Here is a 23,917-nt window from a genome sequence, read left to right as displayed (position 1 = left end):
TTCCATACACGTTGTTTGCAGGGAAGGCTCCCCAGACGCATCAGGATTCTTTCCAGTACAAAATGGAGTTTGGTGTGAAGTCAGTGATGCTGGATGATGATACTTGTGATTGTTACAGCACGCTTAATATGGGTCATGGTATCTGCTTTCTTGCTGGAGCCAGATTTAATGAGTATGTATTCGGCGTGGACCTCCTGTACCATGAAAATGACTGTGGGCCGGTGGCCAGCACGGTGCCAGTGCCTAAAAATGGACTATCTATTTTCTTTAAAGGTAAATAAATTTTATATGAGTTAAATATTTATTAGACGTCCATTGGGTGACTTTCGAACATAGGTGGCAGCAGACTTAACAGGTAAATCCAGTGTTCTCAGCAATAATCGCATGCCAATGGTTCGTTCGTTTAGCTTCCCTGGGATGGGTCTACCCCGCGGTGCTCATTCGGGTGAACCCCTGACAAGAGCTAAACGATCACTCACAGCTCTCGTAGTGACGTCATGCACCTGGGGCCAGCCCCCAAGTGACCTACTCCACAAGCAGGGCACTGGGGGCTGACCCGGGTGAGCCCATGACGTCAAAGCTATTCGAACGCACCGGGGGAAGGCCGGGGTCGACCCAGGGAAGCTAAACGAACGCACCCATACATACCTTTTCTCAAATACCCACTGCGCAAGCGCTAACTGATATGAGGTGCATGCTGGTCTAGCTAGGCAAACTTGATCACTAGCTAAAACCAGCATGCATCTAATTCCATGCTTAAAAGCGCATACCGAATTCACTTAAAAAATACTTCTTTCTCGAAAACTACGTTACTTCAGAGGGAGCCGTTTCTCACAATGTTTTATACTATCAACAGCTCCCCAGTACTCGTAACCAAAAGGATTTATGCTAAAAATTAATTAAAAAGTAATTACCAATAGTGTATAATTATTGCCTTTAAATGCAAGCTTCGGGCAACTCGATCTGCATGGAACACTTTCTTAGTAATAAACAAAATCAAACATTAGAACACTTCAGGAATTATAATCCGGGCCCCATTTTTATAGAGCTGCTTTATAGCAGAAAATTTACCCTTTCACAGTACTGGTTTAGCAGAAACGAGCAGGATACCAGTCACAAATTGTTTAGGTGATATGTTTTTTTTTTTTTTTTTTTTTGCTGCAACATTATTCCAGTAAGCATAATAACTTTGACGTGCTTAGCTACTTGTTGTGCTTAAGCAGCTCTATGAAATTGGGCCCAGTAGATGCTCATTGAAATGCTTCCGGTTTAAACACATGTTTTGTTATAAGAGATGTTAAATTTGCATCTGGGATAAAGAATATTAATTTTGGTTTTTACCCATACACCGATGTCTGTTAGCACTGTATACTCAGTACTTTCCCGAGTCCTGTGAAAAAAATATATGTTTTGTTGTTGTTTGTATTGTAGACGCTGACGATTGTATCAACGCCGATTGCCAAAATGGCTGCCTGGATGGAGTCGACTCATTTACTTGTCTCGGTAACTGAGTAATACGGTATCAATTAGAGACAAACATATTAATATAAACATGCTTTCTTATAGGCCCAATTTTTGAAAAGTTTTCCGGTGCAGAATCTGCTAACCGTTTCTAGGCCTGAACTGAGCGTTGACTTAGTTTTTCTTTCTAACTTAGCATCGGGTCTGGTTTTTGTCTTAAATATTTGCAATTTCATTGCATTCTTTTCCTAATGTATACGATGTTTAAAAAAATGTTATGAAATAAAATATTGTGCAGGACAGCTTTGTTCTTGGGAGGCTTAAGGCGAGGCCAAATCTTACAAGTAATTGTTAAAATATTTCAGTGTTTCATTTGTATATTTTGTAATTTTGTAACAATTATTATTAGGTGTTTTATTGCTGAAACTATATGTTACTAAAAAAAATCGTGGCAGTGATACGGAAACATGTAAAGCCTAAACCTATTATTATTTTTATATGATATAACTTTATTGTGTAGTATTTTTTAGTTTAATAATAAACCCAAGACGCAAATCTCATTGAAACACACACTTGCCTGTTTACATCAAAGAAAGAAAGAGTTGACCCCCAAATCACTGTGATGAACTTCACATTGTCGTCATAGGAAACAATAAAACACCCCTCCTCAAACACCGTTAAAAGTGACAAACTATTGGTGACGCACTTTATTACCAACTGCGTAACAAATAGAGACCTTTTCCGAAACGCTCACTTCGGTTCCGAATAGTGAGCCACGTGTAAGTTGTTCAAAATACGGTTTCTATGCGGGGAAAGGGTCTATGGTATACGTTTATCATGCAACACATTTCATGACACAATGCACCATATTGTTTTGCAGCCGACGTAGGCCTATACTTAACTGCGGTGGGTGTGGTAGAATCTATGGACAAAAAGCTTCAGTATTAGACGAAGTAACAGGGGCGCTGTACTATTTTCAAAACCAATTTGACATCTTCCGTCTTACAAGTTCTCACCCTCACAACGCAATCGGCAATTTGCTACAATTTTCCGAAAACCTAGCCACAAAAAGGCCACAAATGACAAATATAAATAAGTGGCAAAACAATATCGCCAACTGGATAAAAAAAAACGTTAAAGATGCATTTTCAGGCATTTTGATTGAATTAACAATTATTCGTTTTGCTCCAAGTCGATAATGTTAAAATTCCTTAATCGGAGAAACGATGTCACTAAGTCTGGCATCCTTTAAACAATCATTGATTTATATCTACTACCCACTGCATAATGCATCAGGGATATACCTAAACCGGACACGTGATAGCACCACCGATATATCAAATTATTATTTAAACTTCCCTTTTAAGTTTCCCTTGTGGTCTATAACTTAGTAGTATTTTACAACAAATAATACTCATCACCATTTTTTAAATTCGCGAATTTGGTATATTTTATTTCATATTGCCTTTACCATTTTATAGAGATACTTATTAAGATTAAGAATACAATTTCATAATTGAAAATGTAATAATTATATGCAGTGTAATGTACATTATTTTGTACAAGAGACACCAACAAATAGGAATACACTGTACTAGGAATTTAGTTGGCAGTTTTTGAAACAACAAATCAGAACCATGCAAATTAGAACTCATGCATTCTTAATTGGCTAAGTTTAGGGGTAACACCATGTGACAAATATTTCTAACGTACACATTTCTAAAGCCATGATTGTAAATGTCTTCAAATAACACAAGGATTAAAACTGAAACAAAAATCCTTTCTAAGGACAAAGAAGTGCAGTGAAAGTGACAGTTTATTTAAAGACACAGAACAATGTGACAAGTTAACAGAGAGCCACAGATCCTGGAGGGCGATTTGCAGGCACAATTTGTACACACACAAAAATAATCTTTATGGAGATTACATTGAATTTTTGATATGGAGAAAAGGGGCACCTTTCCAAATTTGTTCAGCTGCAATTTTTACTTTTACAAATGTAACATTATCTAATGACTAGTCTATTGTTCAAGCCTGGCATTTCATCTATGAGAGAGGGCAATGACATTTTCATTTTTTTTCAAAAGGCACTACCATTGGGACACTTTTGAAGGGCACCAGGGCCAAGAACAGGGGGCAACAGAGGCCATGCCCTCCATAGGTCTCAATGTAATTTTAGGCCTGTTTTTAAATGGAGATTCTATACATGCACCATTCAACATAACATTCAAAATGACACCCCTTATTGTAGCCATGTGTCACGTCAAGGGCAAAGGTCAATTGACCCGTTTAGGCCTACTGTTCATCACTACAACCGTTTCATAGGAAATTTAAAGAATTCGGGAATGGAAAAAGTTACAAACAAATATCGTTTTACACAATTGAAATTAATTTATGATTTACATTGCCGTGAATAGTGTTGTAACAGCTAGATTTATTATGTTGTTTAAGGCATAAGTTTGAAATGCGCTGAAAGATAGACTTCTTCTTGCTATTAAAAGACACTATTGGTAATTGTCAAAGACATCTTCTCAATTGATGTATCTCAACAAGCATAAAATAACAAACCTGTGAAAATTTGAGCTCAATTGGTCATCAAAGTTGCGAGATAATAATGAAAGAAAAAACACCCTGGTCACACGAAGTTGTGTGCTGTCATGTGCTTGATTTCGAGACCTCAAATTCTAAACAGGTCTCGAAATCAAATTCGCGGAAAAAGTATTAGGTCACTTCAGAGGGAGCCGTTTCTCACAATGTTTTATACTATCAACATCTCACCATTACTCGTTACCAAGTAAGGTTTTATGCTAATAACTATTTTGAGTAATTACCTATAATGTCCAGTACCTTTAAGAACAACAATACTTTCACAGTTGTTTTCTGAGTAGCTTTTCTTACATAATAAAAAGAAGTAGCCACAATCTTCAGCTAGCCTACTACACTGGTTTCAAAAATACCCTCTAAGGTGTTTCAAGAATACTTCATTAATTTTATGGTTCTGGATATTGAATCTCTTTACATTTTTTATCAACTTTTAAAAAGTGATGAATAGTTAATTGTATAAAAAATTTACCTCTGAATTTGTTTTGAAAAACAATGTCATATACATTGTTTATAAACAACATTTAATGTTTTTCACATAATTTTTCTTAGCTTTGTTTTCAAATATAACACCATGAATTATCTTGATAAAAGTACTGCTATATTCCGTTCAGGCTTTTTATTTGATCCTTTTTTTAAGTATAAATCAAGTTCCCTTTGTACAAATAACAGTTAATGGGCCGATTTCACCAAACTTTACGCAACTGCGTAAGTCCACTTACGCAACGTTTATGGCGTAAGTTGTGCCATAAGCGTTGCGCAAGTGGACTTACGCAGTTGCGTAAAGTTTCGTGAAATTGGCTGAATATGTGATAGCCGTATTAAAACCTTCACCATCCTTTACACCAAATAAATTACCATATAATATTTTAAGGAAATTTTATGGAAAAACGAGGCCCCTTTGGTGACATTACTAATCATGAATCTGGGCTATAAGCTCAACAGGGCCTAATTTCATGGAGCTGCTGAGCACAAAAATTTGCTTAGCATGAAATTTCTTCCTTGATAAAAACAGGATTACCAACCAAATTTCCATTTGTTGTATATTGCTTGTTACTTGTTTGTTTTTTATCCTGAAACTCGTATTGAAATTTGGTTGGTAATCCTATTTTAATCAAGAAAGAAATTAAGCTAAGCAAATGTTTGTGCTTAGCAGCTCTTTCAAATTGGGCCCTGGTCATTAACTTTTATAGTTAATGCACGCTGCAATGGAGTCCATAATGCACGCTGCAATGGAGTCCATAATGCACGCTGCAATGGAGTCCATAATGCACGCTGCAATGGAGTCCATAATGCACGCTGCAATGGAGTCCATAATGCACGCTGCAATGGAGTCCATGGCAGCTTCGCTACCATGAGCAGTGCATCGTATCCATACCTCTTGTCACTAGCTAGCCCCTCGTAGTAACTTACTGAAAAACAAAGCTGAATGACTCGCCAAAATAACTACTTTACGTACACGCTAACTGAATACAGTTAGAAACATCATGAGAAAGAGAGGGGACCAGTTGGCAGTTGCGCTTTGGCTAGATGCCTCTTTTATGGGTTACCAGTACATAACGACACGTAGAGTGCATTGACCACAGGCCTAGTTAAAATGTGCCAGATTCTGATACATTTTAATGAACTTATTCCAGTGAGCGAGCAAGGCATGCTTGAAAAAAAGTATGGCAAGATCAACCTGGGGAACGAGGTTAGGTTCATGTTGCTTTGACACCCAAGGGGGCAAATAGCCCCTCTAGGCACAGCCAAGAGTGTCATTTGCCCCCATTATCCTAGCGGCAAGTGGTTAAGAAATCTGACTGTTAAACAGAGAATAATTTCTTCGTGGCCCTATATCATAAAGCCTGTAAGCACATACATCTACTAAGCACGGAAACCTTGCTTAGCAAAAACAGTTTACCAGCCAATATTTCATTAGGTTTACATTGTTGAGACTGGTTCCCCACTTATTGTTTGCTTAGCAAAGAAATTTGTTAAGCAGTATTTTCTGCTAAACAGCTTTTTGAAGTCGGGCCCTGGCTATAATGCACTGATATAATATAAATGGAACTCATCGTAACAAACACACAACACAAAACTAACTAAATACTACAGAGAAAGATGTGGTACCTTTGGCATAAAGCAAACATGGAATACGATAAAAAATGTCAATAATTAATGAAAGACATATGAATAGGATAACACTAGGAATCAAAATAGCAAAAAGAGAATAAAGAAACTACTAAACAGATACATTTTAGTTTTTTTTCCTGGATTTGGTAAAGTAAGCCTCGCTATTGATACAGAAACAGATACATATATTATCTTAGGTCAAATGTAATAATAACTAGTATATCGTTTCGTCAATGCAACAAGGCTGTGACTCCAGTTTCGGTTGTTTTGCATAAATCACTTATTAAGGTTTGGTGACGTTTCAAATTAGGTGGTATGTGTGAGATACAACTTTGTTGCCAAGAACACATTAACGAACAATGATACCATTTTTTGTTTGACAAACTTGTAACTTTTACAGTTTATTCAAAGAAAAATAAAGCACCTTTAATTATATTCTAAATAAATTTGCAAAAAATAGTTAATGGCCTGACGTTTCGACCCTAGCAGAGTCTTTCTCAAAGGCTACATAAATTTTACTGAAAATATGACATACAACCTTCCTGCACTGACTCAACGATATGGTGGTATTTGACCAATCAAACAGTAGCAGCTCATAAATATGTATGAGATGCAAAACAAAAATGAATACTCACAAAAATTATGCTAATTATGACATCATCGACAGCCACATCTTGACTTTTCTTGCAGGGATGCATCCAAGTCACCAGGTTTATTCAGTTCTGTAAAATTAAATCATTAAATCATATTTTAGTATTGTAGTATAACTACACTGAATTGCTGCGTAGAGTTCTAAACATCCACTGGCGGGACCATATTACAAACAAACAGGGAGGTTTATGGCAAGCTACCACCACTGTTTGCGTACAGCTGATCAACCAATATCGCACCTGATCTTCTGGAATCCTCCTGGCGGACATCCAACCAAACCGCGCAGGAGGAAAATGAGCACCCAGACACCATCACCATTTCCGTGAAATAAATCAGCTCCCATCGCTTAAATTTTAATTGTATTCTCACATTGTTGTCTGCTGCCGTGCGTATGCGCACATTCGCATGTAACAAGACATAAACAAATTACTTCTTGGTCACCGTTTCTTGACTACTCAGTGTTAACATACAAACACTACGCAAGATATGAGTGTTGTGCATCTTGCGATTGTATGTCAGACTGTGAGAATACGATCAAAATGGAGGTGTATTATTTCACGAAAAAACAACGGATTTGTGAGGAATATATGACGTCCAAAACCCACCGCAGAAAATTGTATGCTGCCATGGAATGTGAATCTTGCAGGTAAGATTTGAGTTATATGGACCAGGATGCGACTGTAGTGTATAATACGAAAGTTTAAGGCTGCCAGCCCAAATTTACGATATACAGCCTGGGAAGTGTCATTTAAAATTTACCCAGTCAGTTTCCCATATGGTTATTTTTTACAAACAGAAAGGTCTATACAATTCTGACTACACTTACTGATGAGATTACTGCCTGAAGAAACAGTGATTTTCTTGGCTTGAGACTTGACTTGCATATCTTCTACTTCTCTAATGACAGCTGCATTGAATGTGATACAAGCTAACCGGAAGAAGAATTCATCCACATTCTCACCTAAATACACATTGACAAAAATTGCATAGGTTAAAGGCAGTGGACACTATTGGTAATTACTCCCATCTACACAATGCGCAAAGCTGGTGTTATGTGTCGTTAGACATTTCTTTGCCAGCTCAACTATACAGATACAGATATACATACTCAAAATAATTATTAGCATAAGACCTATACTTGGTTACAAGTATTTGGGAGCCGTTGATAGTATAAAACATTGTGAAAACTGTCTCGGCTCCATCCGAAGTAACGTAATTTTCCCTGAATTTGATTTCGAGACCTCGGAATTAGATTTTGAGGTCTCGAAATCAAGCATCTGAAAGCACACAACTTCGTGTGACAAATGTGGTTTTTTTTTCTTTCATTATTATCTGGCAACTTTGACGACCAATTGAGCTCAAATTTTCACAGTTTTGTTATTTTATTAGCCCCCCCCAAAATATGTAAAAGAATAATCCCTATTTGGAATACACCATGTGAGAACTGTTACTGACAGTAACGCTTCTCAGATTCAAATTTTGGAGGATAAAAACTGATATAATTGTTCATGTTCACATTGTTTCAAAGTGAAATGATTCTCAAAATGCTTGTACCATCAAAAGCTGCTGCACTTCTAACCAAGGAAGGTTTTACTCCCACTAAACTATTTCTGTGATGCCACTCTATTGTTGAAAGTGTACATTATTTTTACGAACCTACACTTAACTGTAGATTCGTTATGAATCGACATGTACACTTAAGTGTAGATTCGTAAAATAATCTACAGTTTAGTGTAGATTCCTTACAAACTTAAGTAAATAGTTCAACTTGAAAATGAATGTCTTTCCAAACTGAAAGATAGCATGAAGTGCAACAAAACATAGCTTAAAATATGTTATCTTTCAATTTACTAAAACCTTTTCCAGTTTTTAAAAAAATCACTTTAGTAACATAATTTATTGTTAGCTGAGCTAACTGATGTTGTACTCAACAATGTTGCAAGCACTAAAGAATGCCCATATACTTTGTAACATCATTTCAAAAGTGATTACCTTTAATATTCCCTTTACTATTCTATCAAATACACACCAAGTGATTTCTCTTAGATTCCAATAGACCTACATCACACTGCCACCATCTTGGTCATGTTCCTTGTATCGTAAACAATAACGAAAGCTAATAATCATTTTGCATCGGAACCAGACTATTTTGTTCTTTCAGCCTCGGTTTGATTACAACGATATCAATGGGAAAAAATCAAGATGGCTGCACCATGATAAAGGTCTATAGGAATCCTCTAAATAAGAGCAATCTTTCCACTAACCTGTAAGGGAGGAAACAGTCCAATACTCTGCTTTAATTTTTTTCGCTATTTTGAAGGCACGTTCATCGGCTTCAAAGAACTGCTGCCCAGTCTGCAAATAACAACAAAAATATGTTGATTGCAATATCAATCCTAATCTTGACAGTTACTCATGGAGCTTTTGTGACTAAAAAAAGACAATGTGTAAACTAAAGTTCCATTACAGGGCCCAATTTCATGGCTCTGCTTACCGTAAGCACAGAATCGGCGCTTACAAAAGCAGGGAATTCTGTGCTTACGGCAAGCATATTTCACGGGTTAGCAGCGAATTTTAGCTTCTCCGCACTCAACGTTACTAGGCATTCTGCACTTACAAGGCTAGCGCAGAAAATTGGCACTTGCTCGTAAGCCGGGAATTGTGATCGTAATCGCAGAATTCGGCGGTAAGCAGAGCCATGAAATTGGGCCATGGTATGCAGGGTTAGAATTTGAGGGGGGTGGGCAGGAGTTGGGGGAGGGGAAACTTTGAAACTTTGCAAGGTGGCAATTACGATATGGAAAGGTTTGCGGTAACACCATGTAATGACTATCTCTAAATGAGTTGGGGTGGTTCTGAAAAGAACCGTTGGTTTCAACTCTTAGTTATACCTCTGTACAAATTGTGAAGCTTGATTGGTCGAGAACCAATAACGTGCCGTGCTACAAATACGCATGTTACATGGCTCGACGGGCCGGGTAACATGAAAAGTGATGTACACCGGTGGGTTCGATGGAATTGTTTCTTGTTCGTCTGCTTATTAAACAGTGAATAGTTCGTCGTAATAGTGTTTGAAGATGAAAACAGAACTTCGAGAAGAGGAATAACAATTATACAAAGGTATAACAAAACAATTGTTGCACGCTGTGACTGGGGTCCATGGGTTTTGTACACCCTCGAGGGGGTGGCACCCTCGGCTTCGCCTCGGGTTCCATTTTCCCCCTCGAGTGTACAAAACGCCATGGACCCCCTCACAGCGTGCAACAATTGTATAGTGTTACCGCTAAAATAGGGTATGATACTTACACAAAGGTCTTTCTTTGTACCGACTAGGAAGAGGTGTACTCCATTACCGTTGTTCTCTCTTAATGCTTCCTCATGCCACCTGTCTACACTCTCCAAGGAGTAGGGATCCATCAGATCAAATACTATCACAACAACTGGTAGAAAAACACAGTGCAATCAATCATAGAGTTATCTCTAGGTTTTTAGATTACAAGAGACTTTCAGAGCAACAGAATGTAGGCAACGGCACTCATGTCTTAAAAGAAATCGATTACCCCTTATCATCTGGTGATGACATCACCATGTGTAGAATTTGTAGAAATTTGGCAAGGTTGGGCAAAGGAGGCTGAATTGAAATGAGGTCCTCTAAATAGTTTCTCTTTGGTTTTTATTTTTTTGTCTAACTTTTATCCAAAGCTTCTTCTTTTTTTTTGGGGGGGGGGGGGGTGGAGGATCTTGCTTATTGGTCAGTCTCCTGACGATGACTAGAGCAAGCTAGTCGAAACGTTGAGACCAATTTCAGAACTGACTCCGCGGCAGTACAGTTAATTACGATCCTATAAGCTAAAGTAGTAGTCCAGTCTAATTTCTATACCATCCGCCCTGGTAATAGTTAATAAGCAGGACAGTTCTTTTCAGAACTGAGAAGTCTCCCAAACCTCCGATTATCTACTCCGCGGCAGTAGAATAAAGCAAGACAGTTCTCTAAAAACAAACTCTACCTGGCAAGTAGATACACACATGGTGTTACCGCAAACCAAATATACATTGTGCATATTATCAGGCAATTTACATGTATCGACCTGATATGCGAGCTTGTTGAATTTGAATATAAATTATATCTTTACTCACAAAAAAGGCAATTAAATAAAGCATATTGTTACATCCTTTGATTTTAAATCTTGTGATTTTGATGACTTTACTCTTACCGTTTGCTCCTCTGTAGTAGGCAGATGCAATACAGCGGAACCGTTCCTGACCTGCTGTGTCCCATCTACATCAGGATAAAATATAAGAAAACATTACAGAAAGTTGTCCACCCTGCTCTTGACCCTTCTCTAAGATTCTCTTTACAGCACAGAAGAAGAGTTCATCTTGGGCTAATGCTGCAGTATGTTGATGGTCAAGACTTAGCAACTGACCGATTAACCCCCAAGGGTCTTTGGCTAATCCTACATCCGCCAATATCCTCTTCCTAGTGATTCAAGCAATTCTTAGTAGGGCCTACAGTCCCAAATCCTTAAAAATCAGACAATTTCAAAATTAGAATTTGAAAGATTTTGGGTGGGTGAGGGGTTAACCACCGATCCCCTATTCCCTCGCCCATAATCTGGTTTTCTGTAGACCATGTGAACTTTGTTTCATGTAAACTGTGTTTACAATAAGTTTGACCTTGTAAACTCTTTGAGTATTCCGGCAGGCAAGATACTGCACAGGTCCTATGGGAGAGTTGACATTTTGTGTCATCATTTCCACAAAAAATAAAGAATTTTGAAAGTAAAAGCTGGACAAGTTTTGAGATGTGCCCCCTTTCATTAGGCCGAACAAAATAATAGTTGTGTTTCCTATTACACTGTGGATGGGAATAGGGTAGGTAGGGGGGTAATATCTTTTTTTTTTGCTTAAAGTTTTTATGGCTCCGAAAATTAGGGTAGGCTAATGTTCCTAAATGTTTTTTTTTTGCGCACTTAATTTAAAGACTGACCATGTCAAATTTGTTATTGTATGTCAATAGTACCTATCAGCACTGTCTATTCACTGATTCAATGCATGTATCTGACTTAACACCAGTAGAAAGTGGATGGTTTGAGTCCAAATAAAAACACAAGAACATGTCACCATTCTTTCAAAGACAAATAACACCACCATGTTTTTATTGCTGTTTTATAATATGTACGTAAATAAATAAATATAATCCGTGAAAGATGTGAGGTTTGTGGTAACACCATGCAAGATCCCTTGCAGCATCAGAGTCCAGCATTCTTAATAAATACACAAAAGACAATAAATGGCAATATAAAATTCATTTGTACCACAACTACTACCAGATACTTTAAAATATGAAATAAATATATTTCTATTATCATGCATATATTTTTCTTTTAATGTGTTGGTCACAATACATCCATGAACATGTATAGATTTGTCCTAAATTAACACCCCTCAATGCATTGTTTGTGCCCTTGCTTTTGTCCCTTGAGAAACTTTGGCATGCATTGCCAACACAAATAATTGATTGCACGTTTAACACGTAATATAATAAGCAACAGAACAGATAAAAATGTAAGTAGCAAGTCTACATCAAATTTGTTTGTAAAGTTGGTAGTTGATGTACTTGCTGTGCGAAGGCCTGTATTTTGTCTTCTGTGTCCGGGTGTCCTAATGTAAATGCAGAGTTTATTGTTGATTCAAGTGGTAACGATCGCATCATGTTTGTAGTGGTCAACTTGTGGGAGCATCTATCCCACGTCAACGCGAACACTCCCCCTGTCCCCGGTGCCGCCATGTTGCAAACGGCCTTGCAAACTATACTGCGAGGAAACACACGGCCTCGAGCAGTCAGTCGAGTCACGATCGAAAGCGTCGTGGTATCACACGTGTTTGCAGCCAGAAGCAGGGCACCAAGCTTGTGTTGACCCACAATAATATGTGCGTTATCCCGATTGGCCAGTAAGTGGGCAAAAACAATTCACAACCAATAGCAAGTGAGCTTTCAAAACACACTCATGTTGACCAACGTTTTACATTGCCTGGTACCCAACTGTGAAAAGTTTCCTGTCATTGGACTTGGAGGTGACGTCAAGTCAAACATTTTCCAAAACACTTTCCTCATTATTAATGGAGCCTAAATTAATTGAAAATACGCACACAAAAAAACCCTTTCAGAAATTATAATGTCAACTTCATCTGCAAATTACAACTTTATCTGCAGATTTAGCTTATTAATTGGCATTATAAATTTTTGAAACACCCCTACGCTCCTTTTTCGACGAGCCCAAACACGTCACAGAACCGCGCAAAATAGTAATCACGCAAGTTGAAAATTGTGCACATTCGCGCACGTAAATGTTTTAATTTGCGTAGGTATATCTTCAATTTGCGCAAGTTAAGCACACTGATAGAACATGTAACACAACAACTGAATTTGCCGACGGAATTGGAACGACTTGTACTTTTGTAGAAGCTAGCTCACGAAATTACGTGGTGGTACGATCGAAATGACCAAGGTACGAAATGGAAAAGGTTCGAAGTGTCCGACATTCATGTTTGAATGAGTAAAAAAATAAAGGAAAAAACGAAGAAGAAATCCAGGACGATGTGCACAAAAATGAGGTTTAGGGTCGGCACCATAAGATTTTATTTTATATCGTTTTTATGAATAAAAACATGTAGGGTCGGCGTGATTTTCTAGGGACGGTCGGGTAACCGGAAACACAACTATTATTTTGTTCGGCCTTATATCAAAAGTTGATAAGAATTAGACATAAAAATAAAAGATTTTATGTTTTTTTCCATTATGCTGTGTACAAATCATGCCTGCAGGAAGTCCAGGCTCTGTGGCTCTTTTGTAAACATGTGATGTCACAGGTCACATTGTCTACACGTAGTAGGCACCTTGCTCAACATCCCAGCAATGGTGGCGTGGTGTACATCACTACACATTTTGGACTATAGAACACTGACATTTTTTAAATACTCACATCTGCAAGTTGAAAGGCACACTGAGTATATCGAACCGTTCCACTTCGAAGTCTACTCCTATGGTGGCCTTGTAGTCCCTATCGAAACACTCATGGCAGAAACGATGTACAAGGCTGGTCTTCCCGACTGAAACATCACCTACTACTATTGTCTTGGAGACTTTTAATCTATGTACATAAAAATAACAATAATAATAACAAGGTAAACTTTTACTTTCCCAGCCGAGGGGTTTACTGTATCAGTGTTTTGGTTGCTAAGTTGTCTGTGTGTGGGTTCGAATTCCGGTCATGACAACTTTATTATTTGCTCATAGGGATATAAAGGAGTTCATGTTTAATGCAAAAAAGTGGTGGTTAGCCGTCTTCTCAGTCAGATCATTGCAAAAAAATTTTTTTTTTAATGTAGCACTCAATAACTAGTAATAACTAAATATCTGCATTTGAGCTTACGTCTCTTCAACAGATGCAATGAAGAAAGACAACTTGATAGTTTGATATACAGTCCAGCACAGTCTCAACAAAGGATGGTAACAAAGTGCTGTGTTGTAACAAAAAGTGACCCTCAAACAAACAAAATTGACCCCTGACCAGTAGAAACAGTTTAGTTACAAAACATAACAATGTATAAGACAAAAAGACAAAGGCAAATTGTGGAGCTAGGCAAAGGCTGAGATAAGAAGGACATAGAAGAATAATGTTCACAAAACTAATGGTTAGAAAACATAGTTACTAAAGATACATTAGTTAAAAACATGGTACATTGAGTATGAAGAGCAGTCATATTAAAGTGAAAACCAAGAAAACTGTTGATAGCCGATTCTTTCTGTAGGGAAGTCATGGGTCAATGAAATGGATAAGGACTATGTACCAATAAATGACATAGATAAAACACTTACCCCACTGTTCCTGTTTTGTTAGAGAGGCATGCTTGTCTTACACCACTGCCAAAATCACTCTCTGTGTAAGGAGACTCATGCAATGACTAGAGTTCAAATAAAGAATAGTAGATTATTATGAGTCACACAAAAATACATTCACACTGCAGTATCAAATCTTGTCGTATGACTCCAGAGCAGTACTCCAGTTGTCCAACAGCCCTCCGGGCCCCTCCCGATGTTCCAAAAACAATAACAACCCCCTCATGAGTTACATGCTAGGTTAAGGTTAGGGTTAGGGTTAGGAAAATACACTGGAGGTGTTGGAACATTGGTGTGTCGGAACCTTTGTATGTCGGAATATTTGAATGTCGGAACATTGGTGTGTCGGAACCCTCGTATGTCGGAATATTCGAATGTCGGAACATTGGTGAGTCGGAACATTGGTGTGTCGGAACCTTCGAATGTCGAAATAATCGAGTGTCAGAACATTGGTGTGTCGGAACATTGGTGTGTCGGAACATTGGTGTGTCGAAACATTCGTGTGTCAGAACATTCGTGAGTTGGAACGTGTGTACTCCTCCAGACATAATACAGTCATGTAAACCTTATTTTTATTTAACAGGCAGAAGGTACTAGCACGCATTTTCCTTTATTTTGAATGTGAGGAAACTGCAAGTACTTCGGTGATGCCATCAAACGTTTTGCCAAAATCAAACTCATCACCGCGAGTTTTGGGGGCTACACTAGATTCCGCTACATAAGGTTTATCGCAATTCAGAAACGCAATGCATTGTGGGAAGGATAATGGGGCGGTTTCTATGCAGTTTCTACGACTCGCGCACGCAACGCCTATACCTTTGTGTGGGTTCAACAGCGCCCTCTCTTGATATTTTGCTATTCGCGATAAACCTTATAACAGTTACACTTTTTGTTTCAAAATAAAACCGTTTGCCACCCCCTTTTTGTGTCTGCTCAAATTGCAGAAGGATGTTGGTTTGTTGGGTCCTGGCTGCAACTCCGTGGACTATAATGATGCGCTATCGTCTCCACGTGAAGACGATAGCGCAACGAACCTCATCATCATCATACAGGCTAGTTTAATTTTAGTTAGTTCTAAAACTTCTACTACTGCTTCATTCCCTTTTTTTCTAAAGAATTCCTCTGTAGGGTTCAAGTCAAACAAAGAAAAACGTTGTGGGGTACATTGTTCCTTTTTGAGTAAACATACAGACTTCCGTAAGTCGCGCAGTATTATGCGTCATTTATGACGTCTGATGAGGCAGTGTGTGTGGTGTGTGTGGCAGATTAGATTGCAAAAAATAACACCAGCATTTATTTGACGTGTGTCGGTCATTGACTGACCCGCAGTTCTAGACTCAAAGGCAGAAAATTGTTCAGTAACTGTTCAAAATAATTGAAACTAGGGAAACTAGTACTACAGTAGTTTTAAATATATCCAGGTTTTTTAACTTACAGGTGTGAATTTTCTGATAGTTCTGTCTTTCCGGGCCCTGTTGACAGCAGTCATGGTATCAAATTCAACAATCAGTCAGTAAGATAAAGGGCGCCACCGTTCGCTTTCTTTTAACATTTAAAGCAGGCTTTTTATTATGTAAATTTGAGTACCAGTTGTAGGTCAAAGTTCGAATTGACATGAACAAAACCCGGCCGGCCCCCACGACGTCCTTAGCTGCTGTGTGTCACTTTATGTGTGTGTGGAAACTCTAAACTAAAGTTCATTCTAACCATTCCACCTATAAATAAAACATGTCTTTTTATAAGAACCTTGAGCATAAGTTTGCTCCGATTCCTGAGGACAAGAGAATAGAGTCATTAATTTTTCTGGATGCTTGTTCAGGATCAATTTTACCTATGCTTGGTGAGTACTGCTCCATGGTTTTCCTGTGGCTGTGCATGCAAACAATGTATGCGGGTTATGCTGCACACTTGACCACTTGACTGAGTGATAGTCTGCTAGTGCTACTCTATCTCCAGCTCTTGTGCTGTAGTACTACAGTGTGTAGAGCATTTTTTAGTAAATACATGTAGTTATTGTGCACTGGTGCTACTGGTGAATAATTTTCCGCACATCGCCGCCAATTTATCCGCCATTTAGTTAGGCTTGAGTTGAGGGCAGGCTTAATTAACTCCAAAACCACTGAATTTTTCCCTACTGGTTGCTACTGTTAGCTTAACAAGTAATAGAATAGTTTTTTTTGTGTTTTAGTGCTATGAATATGATCATGGTTGTCGACTTGATTGAGCTTGCTTCCTCCATTTGGTTGGAGTGGGAACGTATCCTATCCTGGTGTCATGAGTTTCCGATAGGATAACGGGAAAAATTTTTACAATCAAAAACTATAATTATTTTTTTAAATCATCTATCCAACCTTTTTAGAAGTCATTTGCACTTCATCGTGTGTTGAAATCTTAAAAGTTTTGGTCTTGTCTTATGTTGCGAGAGATCGTCCGCCATTTACAGTGGTAATGAGTGCACGGCATTGGAGTGATGTCATATGTTTTCATTACTTTCATTGGTTGGTATTTTGTTGAATATCCAGAAGCTACAATGGTTGGCATAATAAATCAAAAATCTCATTCAAACAAAAGTTGTATTTTTTTCCTCAAGACATGTGGCTACTTCATTAGAATATTGAGATACCACAGGGCATAACAGTAAAACACCCCCCCCCCCTTGAAGCTTTCTCTCCCCCCCCCCCCATAAAAATTAACATCGAAAAAAATGTTTGTATCCTGCCACCACTGTTCATTATGTATGAAATAAATTAGATTAGTATACTAATTCTAATTTACTCAAACTAAAAATTTAATATTCCTATTTGTTTGTAAAAATGAGTGAAAAGTGGTGACGAGATACAGAAATCTTTTCTCATCTCTAAATTAGCAACGTCAACTGTATCACGTGACACAGGCAAAAACGGCCAAAAAAGAAATACTTTTGACTTCTCTTTCTAGCATTTTACTTGCACAATTTTAAGTGTGAAAAAAAAATTAAAGATATATTATTGTAAAAAAATTATTATTGTTTCATTTTGTTCTAGTCAACAATCTCTTAGAGAATCAAGGATTACAATATTGCAACTATGTATTTATAACTTTTCTCATGTTTTGTCGTTGTTTTTGTTGTTCAGATATGTTAGGTTCTACAGCATTTGCTATGGTGAAGTCAGACATCAGTGGAAACATCAAGGTACAAATGTTCATAATACTTAGTCTGTAAAGGCTGGCTACTTTACTGATTCATATCTTTTGACGTTTTTGTCCATTCATGTCCATGCAAGTTCGCTCAAAACAAGGCAAAAAGCCACTCTAGGTTAAGGGCTACAAGGAAGAAAACATAGAAATGTAGTAACTCGGTGGAGCTGAAAGTATGAATTTATGTTCATCTAAAGGATTTGGGTACTGTTTCAAAATGTCCATAGATTTACATTAATGTACAGGGTTTGAAGATAATGATAGTGGAAAGCTTCCCTTCAAATATTACTTACTGAGGTGCTGTAGTTTTCTAGAAATGAGTAAAAAAATGTCATATAAATACGTTTATAATTGCTTAAAATAATTTTGGTCTCATGAGACCAAATTTATTTTTATGACATTGTTTAACTCATTTTCCAAAAACTACAGCACCTCAGCACATAATATTTTCAGGGAAGCTTTCTACTATCATTATCTTCAAACTGTGTAAGTTTAGTGTAAATCTGTGGACATTGTGTTTTTTGTCCTACAAAACAAAAAGGACACACACCCTTTAAAAGATGGCAAATCATAGGATGAAGGGAAACATGCACCAGGCAAGGAGTTCCAAAGAGAAGCATGGTATATCAAGTGTAATCCTGGCCCGAAGATTAATGGGGACGTGGCCAGGGATGTAACCTTAGCCCTGTGTGATAGTCCTGGCTGTGTCCCACTACTGCCCCGCAGTAGATTTGTTAGAATTTGGTGTCAAAAGTCATGTGGATCTGTGATTTAAAAACATATCAATTTAGTTATACATACACATAGATTGTTGAAGGTTGCTTAGGATGTTCCAGGCCATACAATACTAAAACGTACAGGGACCAGCACAATTGTGTTTTTTAACCTGCACACATTTTCTACCAGGGTCTAAGCAGTGTTTGACACTAAATGCCCACATTGATTCTGGCAATGAAAAACTGTGCACCTGTTTATGTATGTGTGGGGACTTACACATACATGTACAAATGTACTTGTTTTTTATTGAATTAAAATTGCTGGTATGCAATGTTATGACTCAAATCCAGTCTAACTTTCTCATATTATGTTAATTTGACTCCACTAGAATCACAATGACTAATTATTACTCAGACTGGAACATCCTGGACTCAACTTTGGACCCAGACTCGATAGTTATGACTTGGGACTGTGATTCAGTTTAAATAAATATATGTACTAGTGACTTTGCCAACAAACATTTCTGGTTACTTAGACAGTCTTGGAAATTGTTTTGGTTGGTGAATAATTTTATGCAAGATTTCTTGTTTCTGGTCGGGGGTCACTGAATCAAACCCCTGGCGTGCTTTTCTATTTTGCTGTGAACCAATTTTTTTTTTTAGAGCTGCTTGAATAGAAATAAGACCAAGTCTTTCTGCCCTAGGGAGCAGGGAACAACCAGTGAAAACGGGTACCTGTTTTCAACAGTACATAAGCAGTACCTGTTTTTAAGTGGTACCTGTTTTCAACAGTACATAAGCAGTACCTGTTTTTAAGTGGTACCTGTTTTCAACAGTACGTGAGCAGTACCTGTTTTCAACACTACCTGTTTACAACACTACCTAAGGAAAAGCACAACCTAACTGTTGTGCTTTAGGAAGCTAGATCATGTTTTTCCCAATTTCAATGGCCATGACTATATTGTTCTTGATATTTCCAGAGGGTGAGAAAACGGTATACAGAAGATCCTGCTAAGTATCCCACTCTAGCAGATATCATTGAGGTAGATGTGAACAATGGAACTGCGTTCAAAGGTGGTTCTACAACAGAAGCATTACTATGGCTCAGCAGGTAATATTCTTAACCCTTTATAAGATTCAAGTAATACGCCACAAGGGCTAACTGACCGGGTAAATTTAAAGGAACACGTTGCCTTGGATCGGACGAGTTGGTCTATAAAAAGCGTTTGAAACTGTTTGTTTTGAAATGCATATGGTTAGAAAGATGTTTTAAAAGTAGAATATAATGATCCACACAAGTATCACTCACAATTGCACGGTTTTCCTTTTACGTCGCGAACTAACACGGTCGGCCATTTATGGGAGTCAAAAATTTGACTCCCATAAATGGCCGACCGTGTTAGTCGACGAGGTAAAAAAAAAAATGCAATTTCAAGGCATATTTGTGTAGATCATTGTATTCTACCTTTACAACATCTTTCTACCCATATGCATTTTATAACAACCGATAACAGATTGCTTTTCAAAGACCAACTCGACTGATCCAAGGCAACGTGTTCCTTTAAACTAATTTTGGGATGAACAAAGACAAATTTGCTAAAGTGGGATTGGAACCTGCGACCTCCGGATTAACTCGCGGCACTATACCAACTATCTAGCTCTATTCATGTTGTTGGTCTCCCTAATTTTGACAACAAATTTGTTTGGGGTTGCCAGGGATCACACTCAAAGTTACGATACAACCTGGAACGTGGCAGCATGGGGATCACCTGAAGGGGATGTCAAAAAAACTTTTACTTTTGAAAGGAAAGAATTGACAAAGAGTATGGATGCACACTGATCAACTAAAAAAAGGTTGAAAAAGATGACATTTTCTCAAGTTATTCTTGTGGCAATATTTTTGTTTGCAGAGCTCTTAATTTTGTATGCAACATACTGAAGAACTTAGCGGCAGGCAACATAAAGGACAACAGCATCGTTCCATCCCTTAAACAAGCATACAAAGACACACTGCAAGTATATCATAACTGGATGGTGAAAAACCTTGTTGAGGTAAACATCAACTTTGAGTTATCAGGGAGGTTTAGGTGCACGTTACGCGAGTAAAACGTGAACGTCAGAAAATTGTGTCGTTTCTAGGGCTTATTTCATGTTCATATATGACTTCTGCAGGTACCTACCTGATGTGAGAAGTAGTAACTTCATGTGTGCTTAAAACGCAAGATTTTTACAACAAACTTTTCTGGCGTTCTTGTTCAGGTTTTTGCTCGTGTAACGTGCAGCTAAACCACAATAATAATGAAACAGGCACGCAACTTTTCAGCTGATCAGCTGATTTCCTTTTTTCTTTTCAAAACACTGCCATAGAAAACTGAAAAACACTGTACAAAAGTTAAGTGTGGTCTGCTCGGGGCAGGATACAGTCCATGTTTTTTCCCTGGCTATTTCGCTGGTGTCCAAGGCTTGTACTGGATTATTGTTTGTGACCCACCACTACCAGTGATCTGCCTGCCTTGCGACTTTCTTTTTCATTGCCAAACACATGTTTGTGTACACACAACATAAAACAAGCGTGGAATTGTAAAACTTCAAAATCGGATTATGGAGGTAATGGCAGAGCCCTAATTTTGGAAATCATCATACTCCATCAATCTCATTATTGATCAGCATGTCATCCCACAAAAGATGCAAAAATAAGCAGGACGGCGAAAGGGCTGGAGTGGCTGCAAAGTGCCAACTTATGAAGCGTTTTTTAATTAGGGGGTGTTGTTTACATTTCTATAGTATTTATAATATTATTTAGCGCAGTCTAGCTTGGCATAAACGCCGGCATGCACAATACAACTTACAAGTTTAACAAAAATGCTAGGCCAATTATTTTGTGCTAAGGGGGTAGGGGTTCATTTTTAATTTTCATAATCATATTTATGAAAAACATTTTACAATTTTATTTTTCCAAATCATTGGATTTAGCTGAGCCTCCGGGTTGTTGGTGGGTTGTTGGCGTGGGGGACTGGGGCTCGTTTGTCTCGCAGAGTTGGGGTAGTGGTGAGCCAGAGACTAATTGATCTTTTTTCTTCAGATTAGAATGCAGGGAATTAATTTTCTTAATATTTTTCAGTTGGCCTTGGTGCCCCTTTCTTTTTTGGAGCTTTTAAGGCCAAGTGGCCTTGCCCCTCTGAAGGTTGAGGCCTGGTAGTCTACTTGGTAAGACATCTGCTCTAGATTGGCAAAGGTCGTGGATTTGAACCCCACTTGAGTTATAGTCCTGTGATTGTTTTCACAGAACTCTGGAAAGTACTGAGTAAACAGTGCTGTCACACATCGGTGTAAAAGTAAAACCAAGTAGTATTTGATAATTTCTACTCTGTTGTTTCAGGTGGCTTTCCATGCAGCTCCTTATTACACTGATCTCCTCAAGAGCTTATCGAACGGGGAACCAGACGATGTTGTGGTTCAAGATGTACAAGAATACCAGCTGTGTCTTCAAGATCAGGTGAACACTATTGTAGAACTCTTTGTATTTAACGGACTGGATCCAAAATAATATTTATCTTTTTAAAAAACACTAACATATTTAATATATATAGGCTCATGGTTCCTTGGTCAGATGCGACACTTGTGCCCTTGAGCAAGGCACTTGATCATAATTGCTTTTCCCCACCCAGGAGTACAAAATGGGTACCAGTTTGAGCTGGGAGTAACACGCAATAGACTGGTATCCTGTCCAGGGAGAATCAAACTACTCTCGGCCATCGGCATGATGAGCCATAGTGTCTTGGGGCAGATTTTACTTTTACTTTTTTTACTTTCCTTAACAAATCTTTTCTTGTGGTTGATGTGTGAATGTAAAGTTATTTATACAAGTTAAAATATATAAAATGTTATACTTTTAGCCTGTGTTATAAACTTCCAATAAAACAGAAACATAACAAAGACAAGTTTTTCAGAAAACTCTGAACCACCATCACATGTTAAGTAACTTGTAGGATCTTCTATTTCTTGATTTTTGTTCCCTGCACCCTTTTCAAAAAGACGCTTTTAGACTACCACTAAACAAGGCAAAATTAATGAAGTTCGTTTTGTTAGGCCAAACTTCAGCTATTTTCCCAACAACTAAACAGACGGGCATGTTGAAACTTGAGCCTATTGGTTATTTGGGCCAGACTCAACTATAAATAAAGATGAAACAACCATTGGTGCAGCAAACTTTTTTGTCCGCAACCTTTTCACAAATTTTATCCTAGAAAAGCTTTATGAATGATTACTAATAATAATGGCCAATTGACTTTAACAATAATTATTGACAAACCAAGGGGAACATCTATAACACACCTATGTGCCAAGTAAGAAACTCATTGCCAAGCAAAAGAAGGGAACAAACCAGATTCTGTGTGATTTGTAATTTTTCTACCGGTTCCCTGCTACCTTCAGCACAGCAGCTGAGTTTAACTGTGTCATGAGATTTAACAATTGAATGTGAAAATCAAAAAAGTAAAATTTTTCTCCATTTTGAGTTAAATGTCTTCAGGGTTCTCTTTATTCTGTTATAATCTTGCGCTAAAGAAATTCTCAAGGTACACTTTACATGAAACTGAAGATAAGAAGAGGTCCCCAACTCAAGAATTGTGATTTACTGAATACAGTGAAAAATCAACTGAAGTTGCTACATGGTACGGACTTGGTCTAGTGAAAACTAGAACTTTGCTTCAACAAAACTATTACCAATCCGACACAGCAAATGTGACTCATTGTACTGTAGTATATAAAAAACACGAAAACATCATTGCAGTGTCAAACATGGTTGCCTTTAAGAACTTGGTTCTGCTTTAAACATGATCCGTGGACCTTACAGTCATATAAATAAGGGAATCAATGTGTGGTGAACAGGTTTTCAACTAGTGGTTTAATCCCAACGAGGCCTGGTTCTTGATAATTTTACCGAGACAAAGTCGAGGTAAATTATAAAGAACCTCGGCGGGTTTAAACCACTAGTTGAAAACCTATTCAACACACTTTGATTCCCATTCATAAATACCTTTTCGGTCAAAAACATCATCACTTTTTGGTCAAAAAGTAAATTAAATGCAAAAATTATAATTGTTAAATGATTTCTTTCAACACAACACCCCTCCAGCTATGAAATGGTAAAGCCCTCCGCCGCCCTCGGGTAAACAACTCCTTATAAGGGAATGCTGTGCGTGTCGCGCGTATCGCGTGATGTGGCACAGCCGTTTCAGCCGTTGCTCTCGACCAATAGGAATGAAGAAACTGTCCTAAAAGAACAGGTGCA

At 37.9% G+C, this 23,917-nt stretch overlaps 2 protein-coding genes across 2 annotated transcripts; one reads left to right on the top strand and one right to left on the bottom strand.

The window, feature by feature from the left end:
- Positions 1-5,180: 5,180 nt before the first annotated feature.
- On the bottom strand, positions 5,181-16,249 carry LOC117290784 (ras-related protein Rab-34-like). Its single transcript, XM_033772338.1, has 8 exons — positions 16,167-16,249; positions 14,711-14,796; positions 13,815-13,982; positions 11,043-11,107; positions 10,135-10,268; positions 9,093-9,183; positions 7,655-7,789; positions 5,181-6,899 (listed from the first exon to the last, which is right to left on the bottom strand). The coding sequence occupies exons 1-8, from the start codon at positions 16,218-16,220 to the stop codon at positions 6,835-6,837; spliced, it is 798 nt and encodes a 265-aa protein (XP_033628229.1). The 5' UTR covers positions 16,221-16,249; the 3' UTR covers positions 5,181-6,834.
- A 123-nt stretch (positions 16,250-16,372) lies between these two features.
- On the top strand, positions 16,373-23,546 carry LOC117289989 (glycolipid transfer protein-like). Its single transcript, XM_033771192.1, has 5 exons — positions 16,373-16,571; positions 17,845-17,903; positions 19,605-19,735; positions 20,535-20,676; positions 22,004-23,546. The coding sequence occupies exons 1-5, from the start codon at positions 16,460-16,462 to the stop codon at positions 22,169-22,171; spliced, it is 612 nt and encodes a 203-aa protein (XP_033627083.1). The 5' UTR covers positions 16,373-16,459; the 3' UTR covers positions 22,172-23,546.
- The last annotated feature ends 371 nt before the right edge of the window (positions 23,547-23,917 follow it).

This window comes from Asterias rubens, chromosome 5 (assembly GCF_902459465.1).
Source record: "Asterias rubens chromosome 5, eAstRub1.3, whole genome shotgun sequence".
Lineage (NCBI taxonomy): Eukaryota > Metazoa > Echinodermata > Asteroidea > Forcipulatida > Asteriidae > Asterias > Asterias rubens.
This window is presented reverse-complemented; position numbering and strand designations above follow the sequence as displayed.